General features: G+C 40.8%; 1 protein-coding gene across 1 annotated transcript in view; it reads right to left on the bottom strand.

The window, feature by feature from the left end:
* OTC (ornithine transcarbamylase) overlaps positions 1–17,308 on the bottom strand; it is a 76,549-nt gene extending 59,241 nt beyond the window's left edge. Inside the window, 3 exon segments of the mRNA NM_177487.2 lie at positions 7–88; positions 2,171–2,309; positions 17,175–17,308. Of these exon segments, the coding sequence (NP_803453.1) occupies positions 7–88; positions 2,171–2,309; positions 17,175–17,251 (298 nt within the window). The 5' untranslated portion in view covers positions 17,252–17,308.
* Between the last annotated feature and the right edge of the window lie 4,938 nt (positions 17,309–22,246).

Consider the following 22,246-nt stretch of genomic DNA (forward strand, 5'->3'; position numbering starts at 1 on the left):
ACTCACCTGTTTCTGTGGACAATCTTGTTCGAGTACTTCTTTTTTCAAAAATCATGCCTAAGGACTTCCCTTGCAGTAAAGGCAAATACTGAAAGTCAAGGATAATAATACAATTAAACTAATTAAAATGAAATATACATTTTATACCTACTAGTAAGGATTATATTTTAAAATTTAGTCTTTACATTATCAGAAACTGTAGAATAATTAACACTGCTCCCAAATAAGCATTCATATGTTATTTACAAAGTGAATTTAAAGAGTTTATTTCCTGTTGTATACAAATAGGGGAAGGAAAGAGGAACCCCACAGCTTATTGACATGTAATGAGAAAGTAATATTAGTTGTTCTGGGTTCAACCTGAACACTTGTTCCAAAATGTATTGATATTTCATACTTGAACCATCTTTTTACTTAAATCTGTGGAAATGTTAGAGGGAAGAACTGACTCCATGTTGGATCTGTTTCTTTTACTTTAACATTTGCTTCCAGTTGCTTTTGTTCAGTAAAAAGATACTGTCCATATATAATGGGCTGCCTTGGTGAAACCTGCTCATCTTCCTGAATGTTAAACCAAAATGCCTTTGTTCAGGACCCTGTCCACCTGTGGATGGCTACAGGAAGGAAGAAATTAACATATCCTATCCCTAAATCTGGCCATTCCAGGACATATTTGCAAGATTAATGTCCTTTTTACTTTACTTCCTCACCTCCCCCATCTCTGTTCTATAGAAGAGCCTGGCATCCAGACCCTGATAAGATGGCTATTTTGAGATATTAGTCTGCAGTCTTCTTGGTCAGCCAGCTTTCCGAATAAAGTTGTATTCCTTTCCTCAACCCTTGTCTCTCACATTCATTGGCCTATCATGAGGCAAGCAGAGCAAGCTTAGACTCAGTAAAAGAAACTTCTACCAATGTTCAATGACTTCAAAGATGCTTGTTTGGGAAGTGTCTTCTCAGCTAGGAACATACTTCTCTGTCACAACATGGGGCACTCAGACTCCTAAAGATGACACCCCAGAGTTTCAAATACACTTTCATCGTGCATCCTTGGGAGAGTGCAAAGGCTTTGTTTCTAGAAGTCACGTGGAAACAATCTGAGTTTGGGTGTGGGGTGGGGCTCTTTCTCCTTCCTCTGCTATAGATGGAATTCCTGATAGGATGAGTTCTAGAACAAATAGATTCCTGCCAGCTAACCTTCCTCACCACAAAGTGTGTAAAACAAAAGCCTGGGGTCTCGAGGTGAGGGGCTTTTCTCCTTATTTCAAGGTCTTCGATAGGAACCGATAGCATTTGGAGTCACACCTGTTTTTGGTTCATTCATAGGAACTTGGAGAGTTTGTGAGCTAGATAAGAGAATCAAGGTTGTGTACAACTTTCTCAACCTGAAACCAGCTATTTCAAATGCTTTTGAACAAGCTTGGAATATGAAAACACTTTCACAGTTAAGCAGTCTAAATGAAGCTGCTACATTGTGTTTCAAACATAAATTGCTCAAAATGCAGAATAATGCTTCCAGCTAAGCACCATATCCCATTTCTTCTCCTACTTGGTTACCTTTTAATTGGTTCTTTGCTAATCTAAATTTTTAACACCGTCACATCATCCTGAATTTTTTGAAATTATCCTAATGATGAAATATCTGATCTTCATCCACCACTGAAATTTGTTGCTAGGAAAAAAAATATATCATCCTTATTTTAAATCTGTTACAAAACAGAAAAGAAGGTAAGGATAAAAATAAAATCATTCCAGAGAAATGATTCCTTAGGTTCTGATTCAGTTAATAATGACTTTCAACATTTCACATGAAAGAAATGCAATGACTTGCCATTGAATAACTGATTTTTATGCTTTTTGTATGCCTGTGCACTCAGTGATAATCAATTACCTTGCCTGTGTGATTTCATTACTTAGCTACTGTTTAGGAATTTTAATGTATTTTCTTTTTCCCCTTTCTTTGTAAAGGCTGTCTTTCAAAAGGCTGATTGGAACTTCCCTGGTTGTCCAGTAGTTAAGAATCCATGCTTCCATTGCAGGGGGTATGGGTTTGATCCCTGGTCAGGAAACTAAGATCCCTCATGCCATGCCATGCAGCCAATAGAAAGAAAAAAAAAAAAAAAAAAGACTGATTGGTAACAGTGGAAGGTAATATGGAAATACCACATACCTCTCCTTTCTGTTTTATCCTGAATTTCAGATCTGCTGATAGCCATAGCATATACTTAATTTCTTCTCCTGTAAAGTTCTTTAGAGTGAGGAGGTCACGGCCCTTCAGCTGTACTTTATCCTGTAGTGGTTGCCCACATCTATGAAAAAGAAAAAGAAAAATATATATTTAAGAAAACAAAACCCATGTCCTATGGTAATTCATTGTTTAATTTTTGAAACAAAATATAGCAAGTCACGTGTAAACTCGTGTCTCTGCAAAGTGCTAATGCTTTCAAATTGATATGGCTGTGGTTTACATTTGAGATATCCAATTTTTTGAATGTTGAGAGAAAAGAAAAACTTGAGGAAAGAGGTTGAATTCTGCGCTGAAAATAATCATAAGTGGCTTTGTTACTTCATAGTTAGTCAAGTTACCCAAACTCTCTGCACTTAAATTTCTCACCTAGAAAATGAGTATAAGAAGCTTATAGAGTTGTTGTGAGGATGAAATTATTCGATATATGGAAATCAGATAGTGTCTGGCATATAATAAGTATTTGATAAATTTTAGCTAGTACTATTGAAATCATTGTTGTTTAGTCGCTAAGTTGAGTCTGACTCTTTGCAACCCCGTGGACTGTAGCCCGCCAGGCTCCTCTGTCCATGGGATTTCCCAGGCAAGAATACTGGAGTGGGTTCCAATTTCCTTCTCCAGGGGACCATCCCGACCCAGGGATGGAACCCAAGTCTCCTGCAATGGCAGGTGGATTCTTTACCACTGAGTCACCAGGGAAGCCCCGTAATTGAAATCATTAGATGGTACAAATAGAATATGTATGTACATACAAGAGAAAACAATTTCATTCATTTTCCTCTACTGCCTTTCAAATCTATCCTTGAAGAATTGTTCTTTGTTGTCCCCGGTCAGCTACAGTGGACCCTGTGGCTTTTCTAGTAACTTTCAGGGAAAGAAAAAGTTCTCTGCTAACTTTACTCCCTCAAAGAGTCTTGGTTAAAGAATGTATAATAATAATGATAATTTTTTTGACTTTAAGAAATGTACTGCAGGTTAATACCCTTTTCCTTCCAGCTCATGCCTAATTTAAGCTGGCCTCCTCCACAGGGGAAGGAGAACCATGAACTGTTTTCTCTGTTTCCTTACCTTTAGTTCCTCCAAGTAAAGTCAAAGGAAGGTGGGGAGTTAAGGGCCAGGCAAAGTCTGGTTCTGTTCTAAGAATCTAGCATTGGTATAGGTGTTTGAGGCTGATTCTTTTCTGGGGTACTTTTGAGGGTCCATGGAAGAAGTCTCTCGTCACTGGGAATTTCTCATAGCAGTTCTTGATGGCGGAAACATATCCAAACTCTTTTTGCTGAGATCTCCCCAACCTGGGTGCTTCAGGAAGTCTTTTGGTCATAATGTGACACAGCACCATGATAGGTCTCTTTCTTCATCCATATTGGTTCTTGGGAAACCCTGCATGTTCTTTGCTCTGACTAGAGTTGAGTCCGTCCCAGCATAGACTCTTGTTCTGCCATCAAAATAGCAAGCCAGCCAGTCCCTCTCTATATTTTCCACTTATAGGCCTGACATCACTGTACTATGTCTCCAAGCTCTCCTATTGAAGATATTAGTGCCATCATAGCCACTTGCCCTAGTCTTGAAGTGAGGGAATAATTCTCATCCATGTGAGGCACATCGTATACAATGGTTGTTGTTGCTGTTCAGTTGCTAAGTCGTGTCTGACTCTTTACAACTCCATGGACTGCAGCACTCCAGGCTCCTTTGTTCTTCACCATCTCCCAGAATTTGCTCAGATTCATGTGCATTGAGTTGGTGATGTTATCTAACCATCTCATTCTCTGCTGCCCTCTTCTCCTTCTGCCTTCTATCTTTCCCAGCATCTGGGTCTTTTCCAGTGAGTTGGCTGTTCTCATCAGGCAGCCAAAGTATTGTAGCTTCAGCTTCAACATCAGTCCTTCCAGTGAACACCCAGGACTGATTTCCTTTAGGATTAACTGGTTTGATCTCCTAGCTATACAAGGAACTCTCAAGAGTCTTCTCCAGCACCACAGTTTGAAGGCATCAATTCTTCGGTGCTCAGCCTTTTTTATGGTCCAACTCTCACATCCATACATGACTACTGGAAAAACCATAGCTTTGACTGTATGGACCCTTGTTGGCAAAGTGATGTCTGTGTTTTTTAATATGCTATCTAGGTTTGTCATAGCTTTCCTTTCTAGCAGCAAGCATCTTTTAATTTCATAGCTGCAGTCGCTGTCCACAATGATTTTGGAGCCTAAGAAAATAAAATCTGTCACAGCATCCACTTTTTCCCTTTCTATTTGCCATGTAGTGATGGGACCAGATGCCACGATCTTAGTGTTTATACAATGGTACATGGGTAAAATCCTCTTCAAATCTACAACTCACCTCCTGGTTTCTACAATCCATTGTAAAAGCTGGAGGCAATCACCAGTGGATTGCAAAACTAATTCTTGTGTACCTCCTTTGCAACCCCTGTTTTAGTGGTCTAAGCATCTCACTTCGGATTGAGGAAAGAGCCAGAACCTATTGGGCCTGGGCAGAAACTGAGACCAAGTCCCATTTTAACATTCTGTTACATTATGATGACAGTAACTGTTATTTGGGATAATCAGTATATAAAATGGACAGCATTTATTCTCAGTGTTCTCTCTATTTAATAATAATTAGTATTGTATACCATTAGAAATTGTGTATAACCAAAGTCAAATTGTGATTTACCACATATATTAAGCATTCATTTTACTTGGAGTAAAATGACTGTCAGAAAATAATCATGCTTGAACTCCAGCCTAACAAAAAAAAAGCTTGTGCTACTTGAGATGAAGAGTAAATTATCTGGTGGAATTTATGTCTTTTTGCATTGATAACAAGATAATAAGTAAGAAAATAACAAATTCTCTCAATTTGTTGTTTTCACTGCATGATGTCAAATAACTCAGACAAATGTATATTTTACTAAGTATCCAACTTTCTAGCAGAGCTTGTTTAATGTTCAGAAGGTGAACAGATTTTTTTCAGTAGACCTTTTATGAGATAAAGCCCTTCAGAGATTCTAATTAGTAAGGAAAGGGGCTTCCATAAAGATGGAGGGTTTGCGGGTTAGCTGGCTAATGATTAATTGATAGATTTAATACAAGATCTAATGATATATTCAACTCTAATAAAGATTAAAGTTTTCAGCCTATATGTGCATTAAAATTTTGCTCAACATTCCTAAGACCTACCATTGTCTTCAACTTTTTAAAATGTGTGATTCAAATACTCTTCAGATGGAAATTTCTTTAAAGCAATTGTCTCAATTTTTTTATTACAGATGCAAAACATTAAAAAATTTTGAAGATAGATCTACAATATATGTTTACTTACTTATATGTATTACTATCCTAATAGATTATGCACATAACAAAACATAAAAAAGAAATAAAAATTTTAAAGTGTAGAATAAGATTTAGATATTGTAAAACATAAATTTGTAAGTATACAAAAAATATTGCTAGCTAAAGAAGTTTCTAGAATAGATATTCATTTTCTTCCTTTTACTGAAACCCTAGTAAAAAGCTTACAAAATTGTGTCCAAGATCTGGGTAGTAACAGAAAACAATTTGATAACTTTAGAGATGTGGCATTTAGGCAGGAAATTTAATTTTATGTGTGTATGTCGGTTTTATGTTTGACTCTGATAATATTAACTAGTGATACTATCTAGTACTGTTGAGTGCTTGGAATATACAAGTAGTGATGTTGTTGAGAAGTAAATCCTTTGTCTGGTATTCATGCATTTTTCTCTGTCAGTTGGATCCTTCTAGGATCTGTAAACAGGTTTAACATGTCTGGCTCGGGATGGAGGCATGGCAGCTTAATCTTTCCCAATTCACACTGTCAACTACAAATAGGTACTTGCCATGGGCACTTACCATCTACCTCTACAAGGATTAAATCATGAGCTACTGTAGCTGCTGACGTTCAACACTCCATGAAAGGAGTTCAGGGTGGAGAGCAGGAATGAGGCACTCTGTGCTCAGGGGAAAAGCTGGCAGGACAGATCTTTAGATAGTTAGATAAATTCAGGAGCTAATTTTATGAGCCCAATTCCTGTATCTCCCCATATTTAGAAAAGCACTAAAATCCTTCACAGTGATGACTGTTCTTCATGACTAGCAAAAGCTTCCCGAGACTAGTAGAAACCTTCTGGAAAAATATGTGCTTGATTGCATGTACTTCCCCTTCACCAAAATCTCATACATACTGACCTTCCCCACTGTCTCTTTGGAGCAGTCTCTTAGAGCTACCTGAGGTGCTCTCTCCCAGGCTGCAGTCCGCACCTCATTTTGCATCCACACCGCAATAAAACTTAACTCGCAACTCTCATGTTGTGCATTTTTTTTAAGTCAACAACATTTAAGGCAGCTCTGAGAGTATTATTTCTTCTGGAATAAGGTCCAAACAATATAAAATCACAGAAGACAAACTTTCTTGACTCTGTGTCTTACAATAACACATTAATATTCCATGGGTTAAGATGTCACTTGATATTATATTAAAAGGGGAAGGGAAAAAACCTTCCTGGAAAACCCCACTCCCTAGATTCAAGAAATTTGGGAAATATCACTATAGTTGTTGAATTTGCATCCATCAAAACCAGGAAAAACAAACCACGGGCTAATTTTCAGGCCTTTTCTAATTCCCTAGAGTTCAAGCTCTGACTCCTGGCTATATTGGAGCCCACGAAAGCTGAGTTGCCAAACTCCAACACTTAAGGGATTCAGTATCCTCCCTTACTTTCAGCCCCTATAGGGTTTTGTTATATTTGTGTGCTTAGTCGCTCAGTCATGTCCAACTCTTTGCAACACCATAGAGTGTAGCCCACCAGGCTCCTCTGTCCAGGGGGATTCTCCAGGCAAGAATACTGGAGTGGGTTGCCACGCCCTCCTCCAGGGGATCTTCCCAATTCAGGGACTGAATCCAGGTCTCCCACATTGCAGGCGGATTCTATACTGTCTGAGCCACTTGGGAAGCCCTTGTTGCATCTACTCTGCTCTAAGTACTCACAGGACTATATGCTTCATTGAATGCATATCATAGATTTTAGAATTGTGGTGGTGTGGTTGAATCTCAGAGAAAAATAATTGGAAATGAAAAGGAAATAGAACTTTTGAAGAGCACTGATTTTTCTCCCCCCTTCCCATGAAAGGAAATAGCAAAATAATGGTGAAAGAGGAGGGGCAGCAACACCTTTAGCTGCTGCAAAAGAGCGTCAACTTCCAGCTCTTTATTGCCCAAACAGAAAACAGATTGGAAGAGGTAAAAGGTCTCTGAAGCTTTCTCAAGTTTGTCCTTACAAACTTTAAGAAATTTCTAAGTTGGAGGTAGGGTTAGAGTTAGGGCTGATATTCTGCTTTTGGGATTGTGTTGTGAGAGGCTCTTTTTATTTCTCCATTGACAGATTTGAGTTTAAAAATAGAAGACACCAACATCCTGCCAGAATATTCCCTTCTTGTCCAGACCATTCATTTTCAAATTTATATAGTGACAGAAGCCTTATTTCAAATTCTTTTCCTTAGACCACAAGAGATCAGAAGAATACCTGTTGTGTCTCTAGTCTCCACAGGGCAGCAGCTGATATGTTGCCCTCCTTCCTGTTACTGTGGAATCACACCTCCAATAAACCAATAAATCTTAGCAGATAAGCTATTAAAAAAAAAAACAGTTCTGGCTTTGCACAGCAGTGAGGGACTGTAAATAACTATTAAATCTGAAGCCATGTAAAATAACCTTAATAATCAAAGGGAGAAATCACAATTGTTCTGTGACTTAAGTTTTTTTGGCAAAACATTACAAACTCTCTTATAGTCAGTTATAAAGGCTTAAGGAAATGAATAAAAGAGTAAAACTGATATATATTTAGTACATTGTCATTTAAAACATTAGAAACATCAAGAATTACAGTGTTTTATTTCTTTGTAAAAATTATCAGGTAGTTTGAACAGTGTATGCTGTCTTATCACGTTTGTTACGCTTTGGTGAATTGTTATACTTCTAAGTTTGAATCCACTTCCAACATTTTATTCTTTGAACTCTTAATATTGTGAAATCTCTCTGAGAATTCCTTTAATTCTTTAAATATTTAGTATTTGGCTGCTCTGGGTCTTAGTTATGGCATGTGGAATCTTCTAGTTGCAGCACGTGGGATCTAGTTCCCTGACCAAGATTGAACCTGGGCCCCCTGCACTGGGAGCACAGAGTCTTAACCACCTGAGCACCAGGGAAGTCCTGAGAATTCCTTTAGTGTGAAATGTTTTACTGGTATCACTTCCTCTGGAATATCTTCATACTTTTGGTCACACCACTATACTCGTTTATGTCGATAAGTTTGTTTTCACTAAGTTTCTCTAGCTACATAGCTAGAACCTCTCAAATAGTAGCAGGGTCAACAACCCCACAGTCAGCTATTTCTTCTATAAATACATTTGCATTCACATTTAACTTGTCAATGTTATTATTTTTCTTTCTCTGCTGCATTTTCACCTCTTTCAGACAACTCTGTCTTTTAATTATCCATTTTTTATTAAAGTGTCACACAGGCTTATCACTGGAAGAAGAGAAGGCAGAACAACTATACTCTTTAATGTGTGTAGGTGAACTGGGTAACAGCTGCACAGTGAGCAATCAGCAACAGACTTTGAAAGAAGTGATGTGATTGGCCACCGATCATGAAGTGCATCTGTTATGTACACAGTGATTTGTGAACTGAAGAGCCAGCAATGGATGGATGTGAGAGTTGGACTATAAAGAAAGCTGAGCGCAGAAGAATTGATGCTTTTGAACTGTGGTGTTGGAGAAGACTCTTGAGAGTCCCTTGGACTGCAAGGAGATACAACCAGTCCATCCTAAAGGACATCAGTCCTAGGTGTTCATTGGAAGGACTGATGTTGAAGCTGAAACTCCAATATTTTGGCCACCTAATGTGAAGAGCTGACTCATTTGAAAAGACCCTGATGTTGGAACAGATTGAAGGCAGGAGGAGAAGGGGACGACAGAGGATGAGATGGTTAGATGGCATCACTGACTCAGTGGACATGAGTTTGGGTAAACTCTGGGAGCTGGTGATGGACAGGGAGGCCTGGAGTGCTGCGGTTCATGGGGTCGCAAAGAGTTGGACACGACTGAGCGACTGAACTGAACTGAACTGAGCCAGCAATGAAATTTTTACTTTAGGCAACTAAACCCAATTAATGTCCCATGGCAACTGAAATTTGAACTGTGTACTTGAGAAAACTGTGGTAATTAAAATTCCTTCGTGTGGGGACCATACAAAGGAACAACTGTTTGTACTCCAGATGCATTCCCATCACAGGCTTCCTTTCACATACTCCTCCCTCTGTCCACAACACTCGCCCCACAGCTGTCAAGCTCTCTTTCTCATCCTTAGGCTGGGGGCTTAAATACCACCTCCTATGAGATTCCTTCCCTGTACCAAGTAATCTCTGCTTTGGCTTCATTTTCCTCAAAACACCTATCACAATTTTTAATACAGCAGGTTGGCCAGAAAGTTTGTTCAGGTTGGAAACCAGAAGGAACTTTCTGGCCAACCCAATCTATTTGTGTCTGTCCACTGCTTACTTTTTTTTTTCTTAAGGTCTTTAAAAAATTGATTTATTTATTTTTGCCTGCATCGAGTTTTAGTCACAGCACATGGGATCTGTTATGGCATGCAGACTTCTCTCTAGTTGTGGCACTCGGGCTCCATAGCTGTGGTGCCTGGGCTTAGTTGCCCTGTAACATATGGAATCTTAGTTCCCCAACCAGGGATTGAACCCAAGTTGCTTGCATTGGAAGGTGGATTCTCAACCACTAGGCCACCAGGGAAGTCCCTGTTCACTTCTTACTTTTAATCTTCCCATTAAATTGCATGACCCACGATGTCAGAGGTCCTGCCTGTTTTGTTCATTAATATATCCCAGTGCTGCTTGCAATGCCTGGAATATAGTAGGCATTCAATAAATATTTCTTAAGTAAATGAATGATTGAATGAGGTAGAAGTAAATCAATTTGTATAAGGAATTCAGCAGATTTCTGGGCATGAATTTAGAGAGATTCGCCATGATGGATTTTTAAGGCCCTGACTGAAGTCTGATGACCAAAAAAGATACCAAATTGCCCCACCCTCAAAAGAATTAATGTTGAGGCAAGAGCAAGTGTGGGCTGTGGTCCAGGCTGAACACAAGGCCTAAGAGTCATGGAGGAGAATTGATTGCGGCCTGGTATGTTGCTAAAGCTGAAATTCCCTAAGGTTCTACAGTATTTGCACTGTTGGGAAGAATAGTTGGACATATACACATGAAATAAAAAAAAGCATTATAACCTCAAATCCTACAGATAGTAGCCTGAGACAAGTGCAAAAACTAGAAAACTGGTAAGAGTACCTGGTGGATGAGTTTTTGTCCATAGTACCATGAGGGTCAAATCCGAAATACATTAATAGTGAACTATACCAATATTTCGGAGAAAGCAATGGTACCCCACTCCAGTACTCTTGCCTGGAAAATCCCATGGACGGAGGAGCCTGGTGGGCTGCAGTCCATGGGGTCGCTAGGAGTCAGACACGACTGAGCGACTTCACTTTCACTTTTCACTTTCATGCATTGGAGAAGGAAATGGCAACCCACTCCAGTGTTCTTGCCTGGAGAATCCCAGGGATGGCGGGGCCTGGTGGGCTGCCATCTATGGGGTCGCACAGAGTCGGACATGACTGAAGCGACTTAGCATACCAATATTTTGGTTACCTCTTTCCATGAACCCCTTTTGGACAGAATAAGTTCCCAAGGTTCTTGGGGACAAAAAGATTGGAGCAGTAGATCCTGTCCATCTGTCATACCAGCCTGAGAGGGTTTGAGTGATTAACTGGAAAATTTTTTTAAAGTTATATCTCACCTGTTTAAGGGGTTCATAATGTTTACACCATTGAAAGACCATTAGAGCAGCCACCACCTTTTCTCAGTTCTATCCAGGAGGTGGGGCAGGAAATGTTGGCTTGGGGAAAAGACCTGTTTTTCATAGATATCAAGAGCTAACCAGGACAGTTTATCACTGGAAGGAAAGCAAACACAATGGTTCCAGTTTAAATTCCTATCCTGTTTACTGTCTCCTCATAGACCTCCCCTTGGCTCCAAAATGGAGTTGCCACACCTCTTTCCTGAGCTACTCAAAAATTAGAGGAAAATTGAAAACCTCCACAGTTGTACCATGTCAAAATACCTCCATTACAGGCACCCTCCTTTTTTTTCCTTGTTTGTGTTAAGCATTTCTTGCTTTCTGGTGACAAACCCACATTCTAGTTAGTTAGCCAGATAAAACTGCTGACCTAAATGGCTTTTAAGTTCTCATAGAGACCCTGTGCTTCAGTTGGAAGCAGCCCAGTCTGGTTCATGAGCACCCAAACCAAGGCCAGAATGACTATTTCAGTGTTCCCATAAAATGCCTGGTCTCTTTGTACTTAAGTGTGTCTCCTTGGTAAACCAGCCCTAAACCACATTATCATTTTCAGCCAACACATAACAGGGAGGATATAGTATTGGAGAAAACAATGAGAAGCATGTATAGATTTTTCCATCAAAACTGTCATGGCAATCGGGTTAAAGCCAGAGCTTTTGAAAAAAGGCAAGACTCATTCATCACATTAATTTTATCCCTTCAAAAAATAATTACAGATGTTTTTCAACCCTAGATCACTGAATGCTAAGAAGTTAGGCCAAGGTAATAGTAGACCCTTGTGTTAGCTTTACCCAAATATCTTCCTAGCTAAAAAATGGAAGAGAATTCTCTATTGGCAGAATGAAGCCTTTCATTGCTAGAGTGCATTTTCCAGCTCTAGTAAACTGTTTGGAGTCTGGGGGAAGACCTGGATGTGTTCCCTTGTATAATTGTATTTTGTTGGAAGAGAAAGTGCTTAATTTGAGTAAAATGTGGTCAGTCAGAAACAGACTTTGCCAGAGTAGGAAAAAACTCAGTGTTAAATGATATTTTGATCCCTATGGAGAATTTGAGATAAAGACTTTAGCTTCTGGAGGCATAAGAGAGGGCCAATGGATGATATGGCAGAGATTTTTTGGTTTCTTTAACATTACAGACTGATACAAAAGGCATACTTTCTTGGTGTTTTTTTCCTTCTTTACTGAGGTCTTTTGCTTATCTTTAAAAGGGGGCGAAATATTGAATAAGGGTAGTTTGGCCAATTTGATCAGTGTGGAAGGATCAAAGTCATCAAGCAATGGAATGAAAAGAGCTGCTGCTGCTGCTGCTAAGTCGCTTCAGCCATGTCCGACTCTGTGTGACCCCATAGACGGCAGCCCACCAGGCTCCCCCGTCCCTGGGATTCTCCAGGCAAGAACACTGGAGTGGGTTGCCATTTCCTTCTCCAATGCATGAAAGTGAGAAGTGAAAGTGAAGTCGCTCAGTCGTGTCCCAATCTTAGCGACCCCATGGACTGCAGCCTCCCAGGATCCTCCGTCCATGGGATTTTCCCCATGGACTGCAGCCTCCCAGGATCCTCCGTCCATGGGATTTTCCAGGCAAGAGTACTGGAGTGGGGTGCCATTGCCTTCTCCGATCATTTTCCATTTTTGGCCTTAAATCCTCATTTGAAAAAGTAAGAAAGTGAACTACAAATCAGTGATCCTTCATGTCTTTGTCTTCCACAATAGTCATGAAGTTCATATATACAAGATTTCCCACAGGCCACACTGGAGCCAGCTGAATTCTCAGTGGCCAAACTTTCATTTCATCCTGTTGTTTCCATCTCAGAAAAAAATATGCATTGCATATTGCAATGCGTGCCAGGGAGAGTGACTCTTTTTTCACAAAACCCTTGAATATGATCCTATTGATCTGGGAAATCAAAGCACAAATTGTTTCCAAATTTCTATATTTTTAGACATAATGATAATTTATTAATAAAAATATACTTGCAGCCTTTCTCACCGTTGCCACATGGTCGTATGCAGTATAAATTACTACTGATAACTGGGTGACTAAAGGATGTCAAAGCTAACTTAGATTGTCAGTATTCTAAAACTGCAAAACTTAGCCCTCATCTGAAAATTGAAGACTGGGATAAGGATTAGCTTCATGTAGACTTACTATTAAAGGGCTGGAAACCAGAAACTGTTGAAAATCTGTGGCCACCTCTCTTTCTTTTATCTTGGGTAAATCGCTAAATTACTAAAAATAACAAACTAGAAATAAAACCCCAATTCTACTCTTGGCCAAGGGAAACATCGCGACCCTTCCTTTCTTGGTCTCTTGCCTTGCAGAGTTTTCTGAAGTCAAGAAATATGTTTTTTTAAAGGCATTTATTTTCAGTTATGAAGGAAAATGTGAATAATCATAGAGGACTGTCTTCTGTCCATGACATGAGAGCACGGATGGCCTGTAATGGCTATGTCTGTGTATGTGTGTCCACGTGTGTGTAGATGGGCATGTGTGTGGGATGAAGGGAACTTAATGAGTTCTGTAAGCCCTTAGAGAGGTCTGGAATGAAATACCTGAAAACCAGTCACCTCCGGCTCCAATCCATAACCTCCACAGAATTGGGTGGCTTAGCTCAATATTCTCTGAAGAAATTTCTATTTGTGAGATGAAATTGAACTGCACTTACAAATGGGTCTTCTCTGATAAAGAAAGAATTTTTTTTTTAGTGGTTTCTTTAAAAGCTGTGTTTCCCATAATAGGCAACAAATCATAGAATACTGTCTATTATCCAAACACAGCCAGGCTCTCGAGCCTTGTTTGTGAGATGAAAAGCCGATGGATTTGGGTGTTTTTGGCAGTCTTGGTGTCTGATCCTATTGATTTTGTGTAAAAAAAAAAAAAAGAAAGAAAATTGACTAAAAATGATTGATCTGGGAGCCTGTGTAGATGGCTTTAGCCTCACTCAAGTGGTTATTTTATCACGTCCATGGCCATATGGCTGCTCACTTCAAAACTGTGAAGCCCCCACTTGTGGCATTGCCAAACCCTAACCACGTATTTCTTACTGCTCCCTAGTGCTAAACGCATGTGGTATATTTCATAACAGGGACCCTCCACCGTTCCAAGAGAGATGGGTGGGGGGTGGCTGGTGGGGTTGAAAAAGAACCCGAATCTCTGAAGAAGGCTGAAAATCAAAGTAAAAATACCATATAGGTGGAGATGACAAGAAGATTTTCTCTGTTGTTAATGGGTCATCAAAGACTGTAGGTATTATTGAGTGCTTGCTAAGTCGTTTCAGTTGTGTTCAACTCTTTGAGACCCTATGGATTGTAGACCATCAGGTTCCTCTGTCCATGGAATTCTCCAGGCAAGAACACTGGAATGGGTTGCCATGCCTGCCTCCAGGGGATCTTCCCGACCCAGGGATCGAACCTGTGTCTCTTATGTCTTCTGCATTGGCAAGCGGGTTCTTCTCCTTTAGTGCCACGTGGGAAGCCCCAGTAGGTGTTACTGGAGATCAGCAAGTCTGAATTCATCTAACGGGTAGTGTGGCTCATTAAAAGAGTAGGAAAGAAAAATACTCATGCCACATGAAAATCACAGCATTTCCACGTTAAGTCATTTTTCAACAGACTCATTCTCTATAGTTTCTAATAACATGGGTGATCCGAGGCTTTTGTATTTTCAAATAGCCAGTATGGATTTGAGGTGATTTAGTCTTACTTTTGCCTCAGCCCTGACTCACTGTGAGAGACAGCTAGCCAGGATTTTCAGAGTCATAGTCTGGCTACTGGATATAGAAAATAGAATGTTAATAAATACCCCAAAGTGCCTAAATATTTGTTTCTTATTTTTGGTTTTGGCTGCACTGTACGGCATGTGGGATCTTAGTTCCCCAACCAGGGATCAAACCTGTGCCCCCTGCAGTGGAAGTGTGGAGTCTTAACTACTGGACCACTGGAATTTCCTACCTAAATACATGAAAGAGGTTTTAGTAGCAAAAATTTAACTTGTAATAATGTTAAAAGGGCTCAGATGGTAAAGAACACAACTGCCAATGCAAGAGACGTAACAGACATGGGTTCTATCCCTGGATCAGGAAGATCTCCTGGAGAAGGGCATGGCAACCCATGCCTGGAGAATTCCATGGACAGAGGAGCTTGGCGGGCTACAGTCCATGAGGTCACAAAGAGTCAAACACAACTGAGTGACTAACACTTTCACTTTCAATGGTAAAAAATCATCACTGTGATTTTCAAAGAAAAGTATAAATTTAAGCTCCAAGCTTTGGTTATTCATTCAGCTGATTATTTCTAGCTCAGTGATGAGCCTTTGTTAAAAAAGTATGGAATAAAATTTCATCACACTCTTAATAGATGTAACTCAGTGGGATGGAATGATAAAATAATGAACACTTGCCTGTCACTTTACAATTTCCACACAAATTATCTTACAGATTACTGCTAGACTGTGAATTCATGTGTCTGGAATGAAATAACTTTTTATCTTATTTACCGCTGTATCTCCAACACCTTGCTTAGGGCATGGCACAAAGTAGGCACTCAATAGCTATTTATTAAATTAATAATTGAACCACACTGTGATGTAGGCAGAACATGTATTACACTTTCTCTCATTTTGTAAGTGAAGCAATGTCAAAGAAAAGTTTAGTAGCTTGCTCAGGGTCATATAGCCAATAAGTGGTGGTGACAGGCCTTGAACCCAGTTCTTTAGACTCTAAACCTGAGCTTTCCTCTGGCTTCTGTTGTCTAGCTCTGCCACTAACTAGTAAACCTCATTATCTCTCTGGACCTCATTTGCCTTATCTATAAAATAAGAGAAGGCGTTATTCTGTAGCTCTGAGGTCCCAGCTGCATCTAATTCTATGGGTGTAATTTACAGTATCATTTACTACGTCGTTCTGGCTTCTGAGTGGTGCTAAAGGTAGAGTCCAGAGAGTCCAGAGCTGTCAGGTGGCCCAGAGAGGGGAGGCCCAGGGCCACTTAACAGTGGGAGAAAACTTCAGACTAGAAGCTTCTAACTTTAGGAAGTCATTGAGGTCGTTTTGAGATTGGTTTAGGTTGTCAAGAGGCACTGGGAAAATTCTGATTGTTAACAGGCAACTACTCCAGAAGTCTTCTGGGAACAATGTCCAAATTTGAGAGCATTGCTTCCCTGATTAACCCATCACCCCTGTCTCGTTTCCTGGGGGACAGGCTCCACACTGCCTTCGACTGTGTGCATAGACAATTGACTAATTCTGAGCATGATGTAGCTTTTTTTTTCTTCTTATTTATTTGGCTGCACCATGTCTTAGTTGAGGTATGCAGGATCTTAGTTCCCTGACCAGGGATTGAACCTGGACCCCCTGCATTGCAAGCTTGGAGTCTTAGCCACTGGACCTCCAGGGAAGTCCCAGGATGTAGCTTTTTAATGAATTCATTGGAGACAGCCTCGTTTCACATGCTAACAAAAAATTCAGAAATTGATTTTAAATTTAGATTTTTCTTTTAAAAATATCATTATCATCATCACATACAAGGCTTCTTTCCAGCAGTTTGCAAGTATTTATCTAGTCATTCTTTTGGGGTCTGTTTTTTTAAAGAATGAATCAATCCCCATGCTCTAGAATGATATATTGTTTTCAGGCTGACCTAAATACAAGCAGAAGGCCCCATGGAAATTAGTTTCTCTCATTTCCTTCAGCCACTTGCTCCTTTAGAATGTACACAAATGGAAGATGTCAAGAACATTTAGTCTGTTATACCTGCCACAGTCCCCCCATCCCAACCCCACCCCTAGCACCCTGTGAAATCTGATTACAGGGGATTGAGGAATGAAAGCTCAGCTGGAATTAGAGACAGCTGTCTACAATAAGGATAGAACTTGCCACTATAACAGAAACACTATAGCAGAAAGCAGCTTTAGGAGGTGGCACTCCTCTGCAGAATAGAACTTCATTTATCACCACGGCTCCTAAGTCAGACTCTAGTCTCTGGCCATCACTTACCGAAAATTTCGAACCACGAAATTGTGACCATTTCTAAGAGCTGCATTGTTCAACAGGGTCCTTAGATGAAACAGCATCTTTTGATCGTGTAAAGGGTGATTCTGTGCTGTTGAAAATGCCGCACCAAGGTAGCCAGTGGGGTCCACCTGAAAGCTAAGAGTGGTTTCGATCACAGTGAGAGAGCAAAGGTAATATTGCCCTTCAACTACCTTATCAAGTTCCCCAGGCTAGAGATAGTGCAGGGCAGGGTCCAGGAGTATTTGAACTTTAAGCCATGCTCCACCATTGTGTATTTTTTTTTTTTTTTTTGGTGGTGTTGGGGGTCGGAATCCTAACACTTTTGGTGCTTAGACTCCTCATTTTTCATCATATATTTATGCTGTCACATACTTGTACCAAATCAATTGACAAGTACTCATTGAGCGTATAATATATGCAAGAGACTGCAGGGCTGGCTGCTGCGAAGGTACATAGAAATAACTCATTCAGAAAATGCGAATTGGCAATGCAAAACTCCAGATGTAGACATGACATCCCTGAGTATTTTCAGTAATAGCACTTTCCTCCCTCTAAGCCTCAGCCTATCCACAAAAACAAACAGAAAGACGTGCCCTGGAAGGTATTTTGTGTGTGTGTGTGTGTGTGGCACAAAAGCTGGAGAGGGGCTGGAGATGGAGTAAAAAGATCTCAAGCCTGGAGCTCCCATTGTGCCTTGCACATAGTAGGTCTTCAATAAGTAAGGAGCTGCCTATTAACTCCTACAGAAACCCATCATCTGCATAAGTGAGGAGGTGGGGTACCAAATGTTCCTCCCCTTGCAGCCTATCTGGGCAACTAAGGGGCCAATCCAGAGGTTCACCCTCACTCATTCGTTCATCCGTAGTCGTAGATCGGATGTTTTCAAAATCTGTTCTGTGGCAGATACTGGGCGAGACTGGAATTTCAGGGAAGGAGGATGATCTCATCTTTGCAGAGTTTAGTATTTGGTAAAAGTCATAGATCTGTAAATAAATACCCATAACAGATGCCTATAGGGGACACCTTATTGGAGACATCCAGGTAAAGTGCAACCTCATCACAGATAAGGGAGAATTCTGAGCTGGGGAGGATGGGAGGCAGAGTAAGAGGGTAAGGTAAACACTTGCTTGATGTTTGTGGAATGCAAAAAAAAAAATAGTGCCATTTTAAAACCAACTATGACCACTTCAGGGGTAGGGAGGGTTGTGATATGATGTTATAATTAGTAGCAGGGAAATTTATTGACACGATTCCCTTCTACTCACAGAGAATGAGGTGGGATATAGAGGGAAAGACTGAAATCTCCAAACCTCTGCCACATCTTCTGTTCTGGAAAGACTATTCCAGGCAGACTGTTTGCAGAGGCGGGGCGGGGAGTCGGGGGGTGGTGGTGGTGGTGAGAAAGCAGATAGTGAACGCACCACGTGGGAGACGAGATGGCAGCTCTGTTTGAAAAGATCGCTTTAAAAGCGTTGTTGAAGTGACAAAACTGGCCTCTTGTTGGAGAGCTTTTAGTGAACAGATCTGATCTACCTAATACAGGGAAGGAAACTGGATGCTTGCAGGGAGACACGAAGAGAAGTGGGCAAACTGCACTCAACTGCATGCTGATGTAAAGCCCACCTCTTCAGTCAAGGATGCTACCCACACAAACAATTCATCTGAACAAAGCTCAGGGAGAAACCATGCAGTCTGCCATGCCACATGGCAGAGAACGTGGGCAGCACTGCTGAGATGCCAAAGTGACTCACAAACCCTCATCCTTCTATGCAGGTAGGAGTTCAGTCTCCCAGAAAGGACTAAGAAAAGCTTACCCTCCACTTAACCCCCAGAGAGACTGGAAGAGAGGTGCTGTACCACAAGTGCAATGAGTGTAAAGGTCATTTCACTGACTCCCAAAAGACAAGCTGTCTCAATGAACATTTGGGTCACAGGTGGAAAGACAGCATACAGGGTTTGCCATCAGTCCTCAGAATTCGTACAGGCGCTCTTATGGACCACCCCCATGACTCCTCTAATTCCACTTCAACTGCCGGCTTTGGCTTCTGACCTAGTTCCTTTGTTCACCCAGCCCTTCATTCATTCCCTCTCCTTTACCACCACCACCAGTAGGCTGAGGCTCTGTGTTGGGCGGGCTCTGAGGGATGCAGTGATAACCAGGAACGATGAGTCCTTTCCCACAGGGAGTTCACCATTTGGAATGACTCCAGAGCACAACTTCTGTCTCTGTCCCCTGACCTCGTGCATCCGCACCAAGAAGGTAGGGCTTATCCCTTGTGCCCTTGCTTCAGGCCCTTTGGGACCTCCAGCTTGGAGGGTCCCTCATCCAGCTTCCATTACTGGTGGTTGGGGATTAGGTGGGGTTCCTGGAGGAAGTAGCACTGATCCTTGATGAACTGGAATGAATTAGGGAATTGTCAAAACTGGAGGGGGGCTACAAAAGATAGACCCAACGGAACAAATAGGGTGTGTGGGGTAACAAGAATTAGGGGAGTGGATCCACTCTATCCTTGACCATGTAAATGAAGCCCTGCCACCACCAGGCCTGCTATGAAAAACACAAAACCATGAGCATCCACGTCCTGTTTGTATCCCCTTGGTATTTGGTCTTCCCCTACATACCTGCCAATTCTTTTTTAAATTTCCCGACATAATATTTTATTCAAAATGAAGGAAATAGAGAATAAGTCTATAATTGGAATACACTATTTTTCTATTGTCTTTTTTCCCATAAATGATTATTATTGTGATTACATTTATTGATACCTATTATTAATCACACCATAATAATGAGTGATTATTATTATGGTGATTTCAGGTACAAAATCCTTCCTTCCCCCAAAAGTTTTCTTCTACTTGAAATTTTCATCCATTGTATCATTGTTTGGGATTAAGCATTACTTCAGATGAAATTTATTACATAAAATGCATAAAACAGCAACTTGTTAGGATAATACTGGCATAGAAATAAGCTTTAAAAAATCATCTGTAAGAGTTTCCTAGGACAGAGATCATGGTGAGGGGGTGATGACTTTTGTTGTTGGGGAAGCATACCTGCCACTTTTTTTTTTTAATTCTGTATTTATTGTTCAGCATGCAGGTATCTTAGTTTCTAAGCCAAGGATTGAACCTGGGCCTCCTTCAAGTGAAGCACAGAGTCTTAACCACTGGACCACCAGGGAAGTCCCCTGTCACTTCTTAGTGCACAGGCCTATAGCTTTCTGGCTGAGAATAAAGTCCTCATATTCCTCAGTCCTGTGTGGGCAACCATGAGGCATGTTTTACATGCTCTTCCATAGGTCCCCAGTGGGACTAAGCCCTGATCGCCCACAGTAGTCACCTGCCTGTCGATTCACCCTCTATTAACTGCCTTCCCTTCACTGTCTTACTTCCCTCCATCCCCTACCAGTGCTTCCTGGGATCATCTCCCAAATAAACTACTTGAACCCAAATCCCTTTCTCAATATCTGCTTCTATGGGAACCCAGTCTTTGCCCAGGTCTACTTACTTAAAAGTTTTTCAGTGCTCTGCTTCTTACTCGTTTCTTCAGGGCCCTCCTATCTCTGATTTGGGCTTTCAGTGTCAACATCTTTGTATCCTATAGCATTTCAAACACTCTCAGGTCTGGTCCTTGTTACCCTGTACCTGGTGGTATGCTGGTAAATATTTAATAACCAGCTCTTCAAAAAAGAAAAAAGTTCTGACTTGTGGCATTGACCAATTTGTGTGGTATAAATGTTCCCACCGTGGACAGCTTCAGGCTACAAAGTGACATCACTGAACACAGAGTTGGGAAGAGAGGTGTAAGATTGGCTCTTGCAAGTCATTGTCAGCTGACAACTCCCACACAGAAAGGAGGATTCTCTCAAGACTGGAAAGGAATAATGGAACCAGATTCTTGAGGGCCTTGAAATCCAGATTATGGAATTAAGAATTTAATCTATCGTCAGAGGAAGATTATCAAAGTTTTAGAGCTGGGGCAGACAGGGGGACATATGCCATTGTCTGCATTGTGTTTTGAAGGCTTTAATCCAGCAGCACTGTGTAAGAAGTACAGTGGGGAGAAAATGGAGACAAAGAGACGTTATTGTGTGGGACTAATTGAGAAAGTAGCATTGGCATATATACACTACTATGTGTAAATAGATAGCTACTGGGAAGCTGCTCTATAACACAGGGAGCCTAGCCTGGTGTTCTGTGATGACCTAGAGAGATGGGATTGAGGGGGTCGGAGGGAGGCTCAAGACAGACAGGATATATATACATATATATATATGTATATAGTTATGACTGATTTGCCTTGTTGTACAGCAGAAACCAACACAATATTGTAAAGCAAATATCCTCCAAGTAAAGGTAAATAAATAGAATAATAAAGGCCTGAGAACATACTGCTGCTGCTAAGTTGCTTCAGTTGTGTCCGACTCTGTGCGACCCCATAGATGGCAGGCCACAAGGCTCCGCCGTCCCTGGGATTCTCCAGGCAAGAACACTGGAGAACATACTAGGGCTGTGGAAATGGAAAACTAGAGATGGATGGAAGAGAGATTTAGGGTTTAGAATCCACCTATCAGGACAATTGGGTGGATGGTAAGGGAAGAGAGATGGAGAAGTTAAATAGACTCCAGGATTTCAAGTGTAATCACACTTGGTCTAAAATTCCAAATAGCTAAATGTCATAATTAGGGATATAAAAATCATTTCCTGACATTTAGAGCTTGTAAGTATCGTATATGAACTTGCAATATTTCTTTGAAATCGCTACTGCACTTCCCTAGTGAAATCTAAGCACTGAAGAGGGAATCAATGTTACGTAAAGGAAAGAATTATGGGAAGGACATTTGAAGATCAAATGTGATCTCTGGGTGAGTCACTAATGGTGAATTTGGCCAAGTCACTGGACTCCTCTAAGACCCTCAGAGTCCTTATCTGTTCAACTAAAGGTTTTATCAAAATGGGCTATGACACTGCTTGGGAAATTTTAACATGCTAACCAAACATGGGCTTCCCTGGTAGCTCAGGTGGTAAAGGGTAAAGAATTCGCCTGCAATGCA

The sequence above is a fragment of the Bos taurus genome, chromosome X (assembly GCF_002263795.3).
Source record: "Bos taurus isolate L1 Dominette 01449 registration number 42190680 breed Hereford chromosome X, ARS-UCD2.0, whole genome shotgun sequence".
In the NCBI taxonomy this organism is placed as follows: domain Eukaryota; kingdom Metazoa; phylum Chordata; class Mammalia; order Artiodactyla; family Bovidae; genus Bos; species Bos taurus.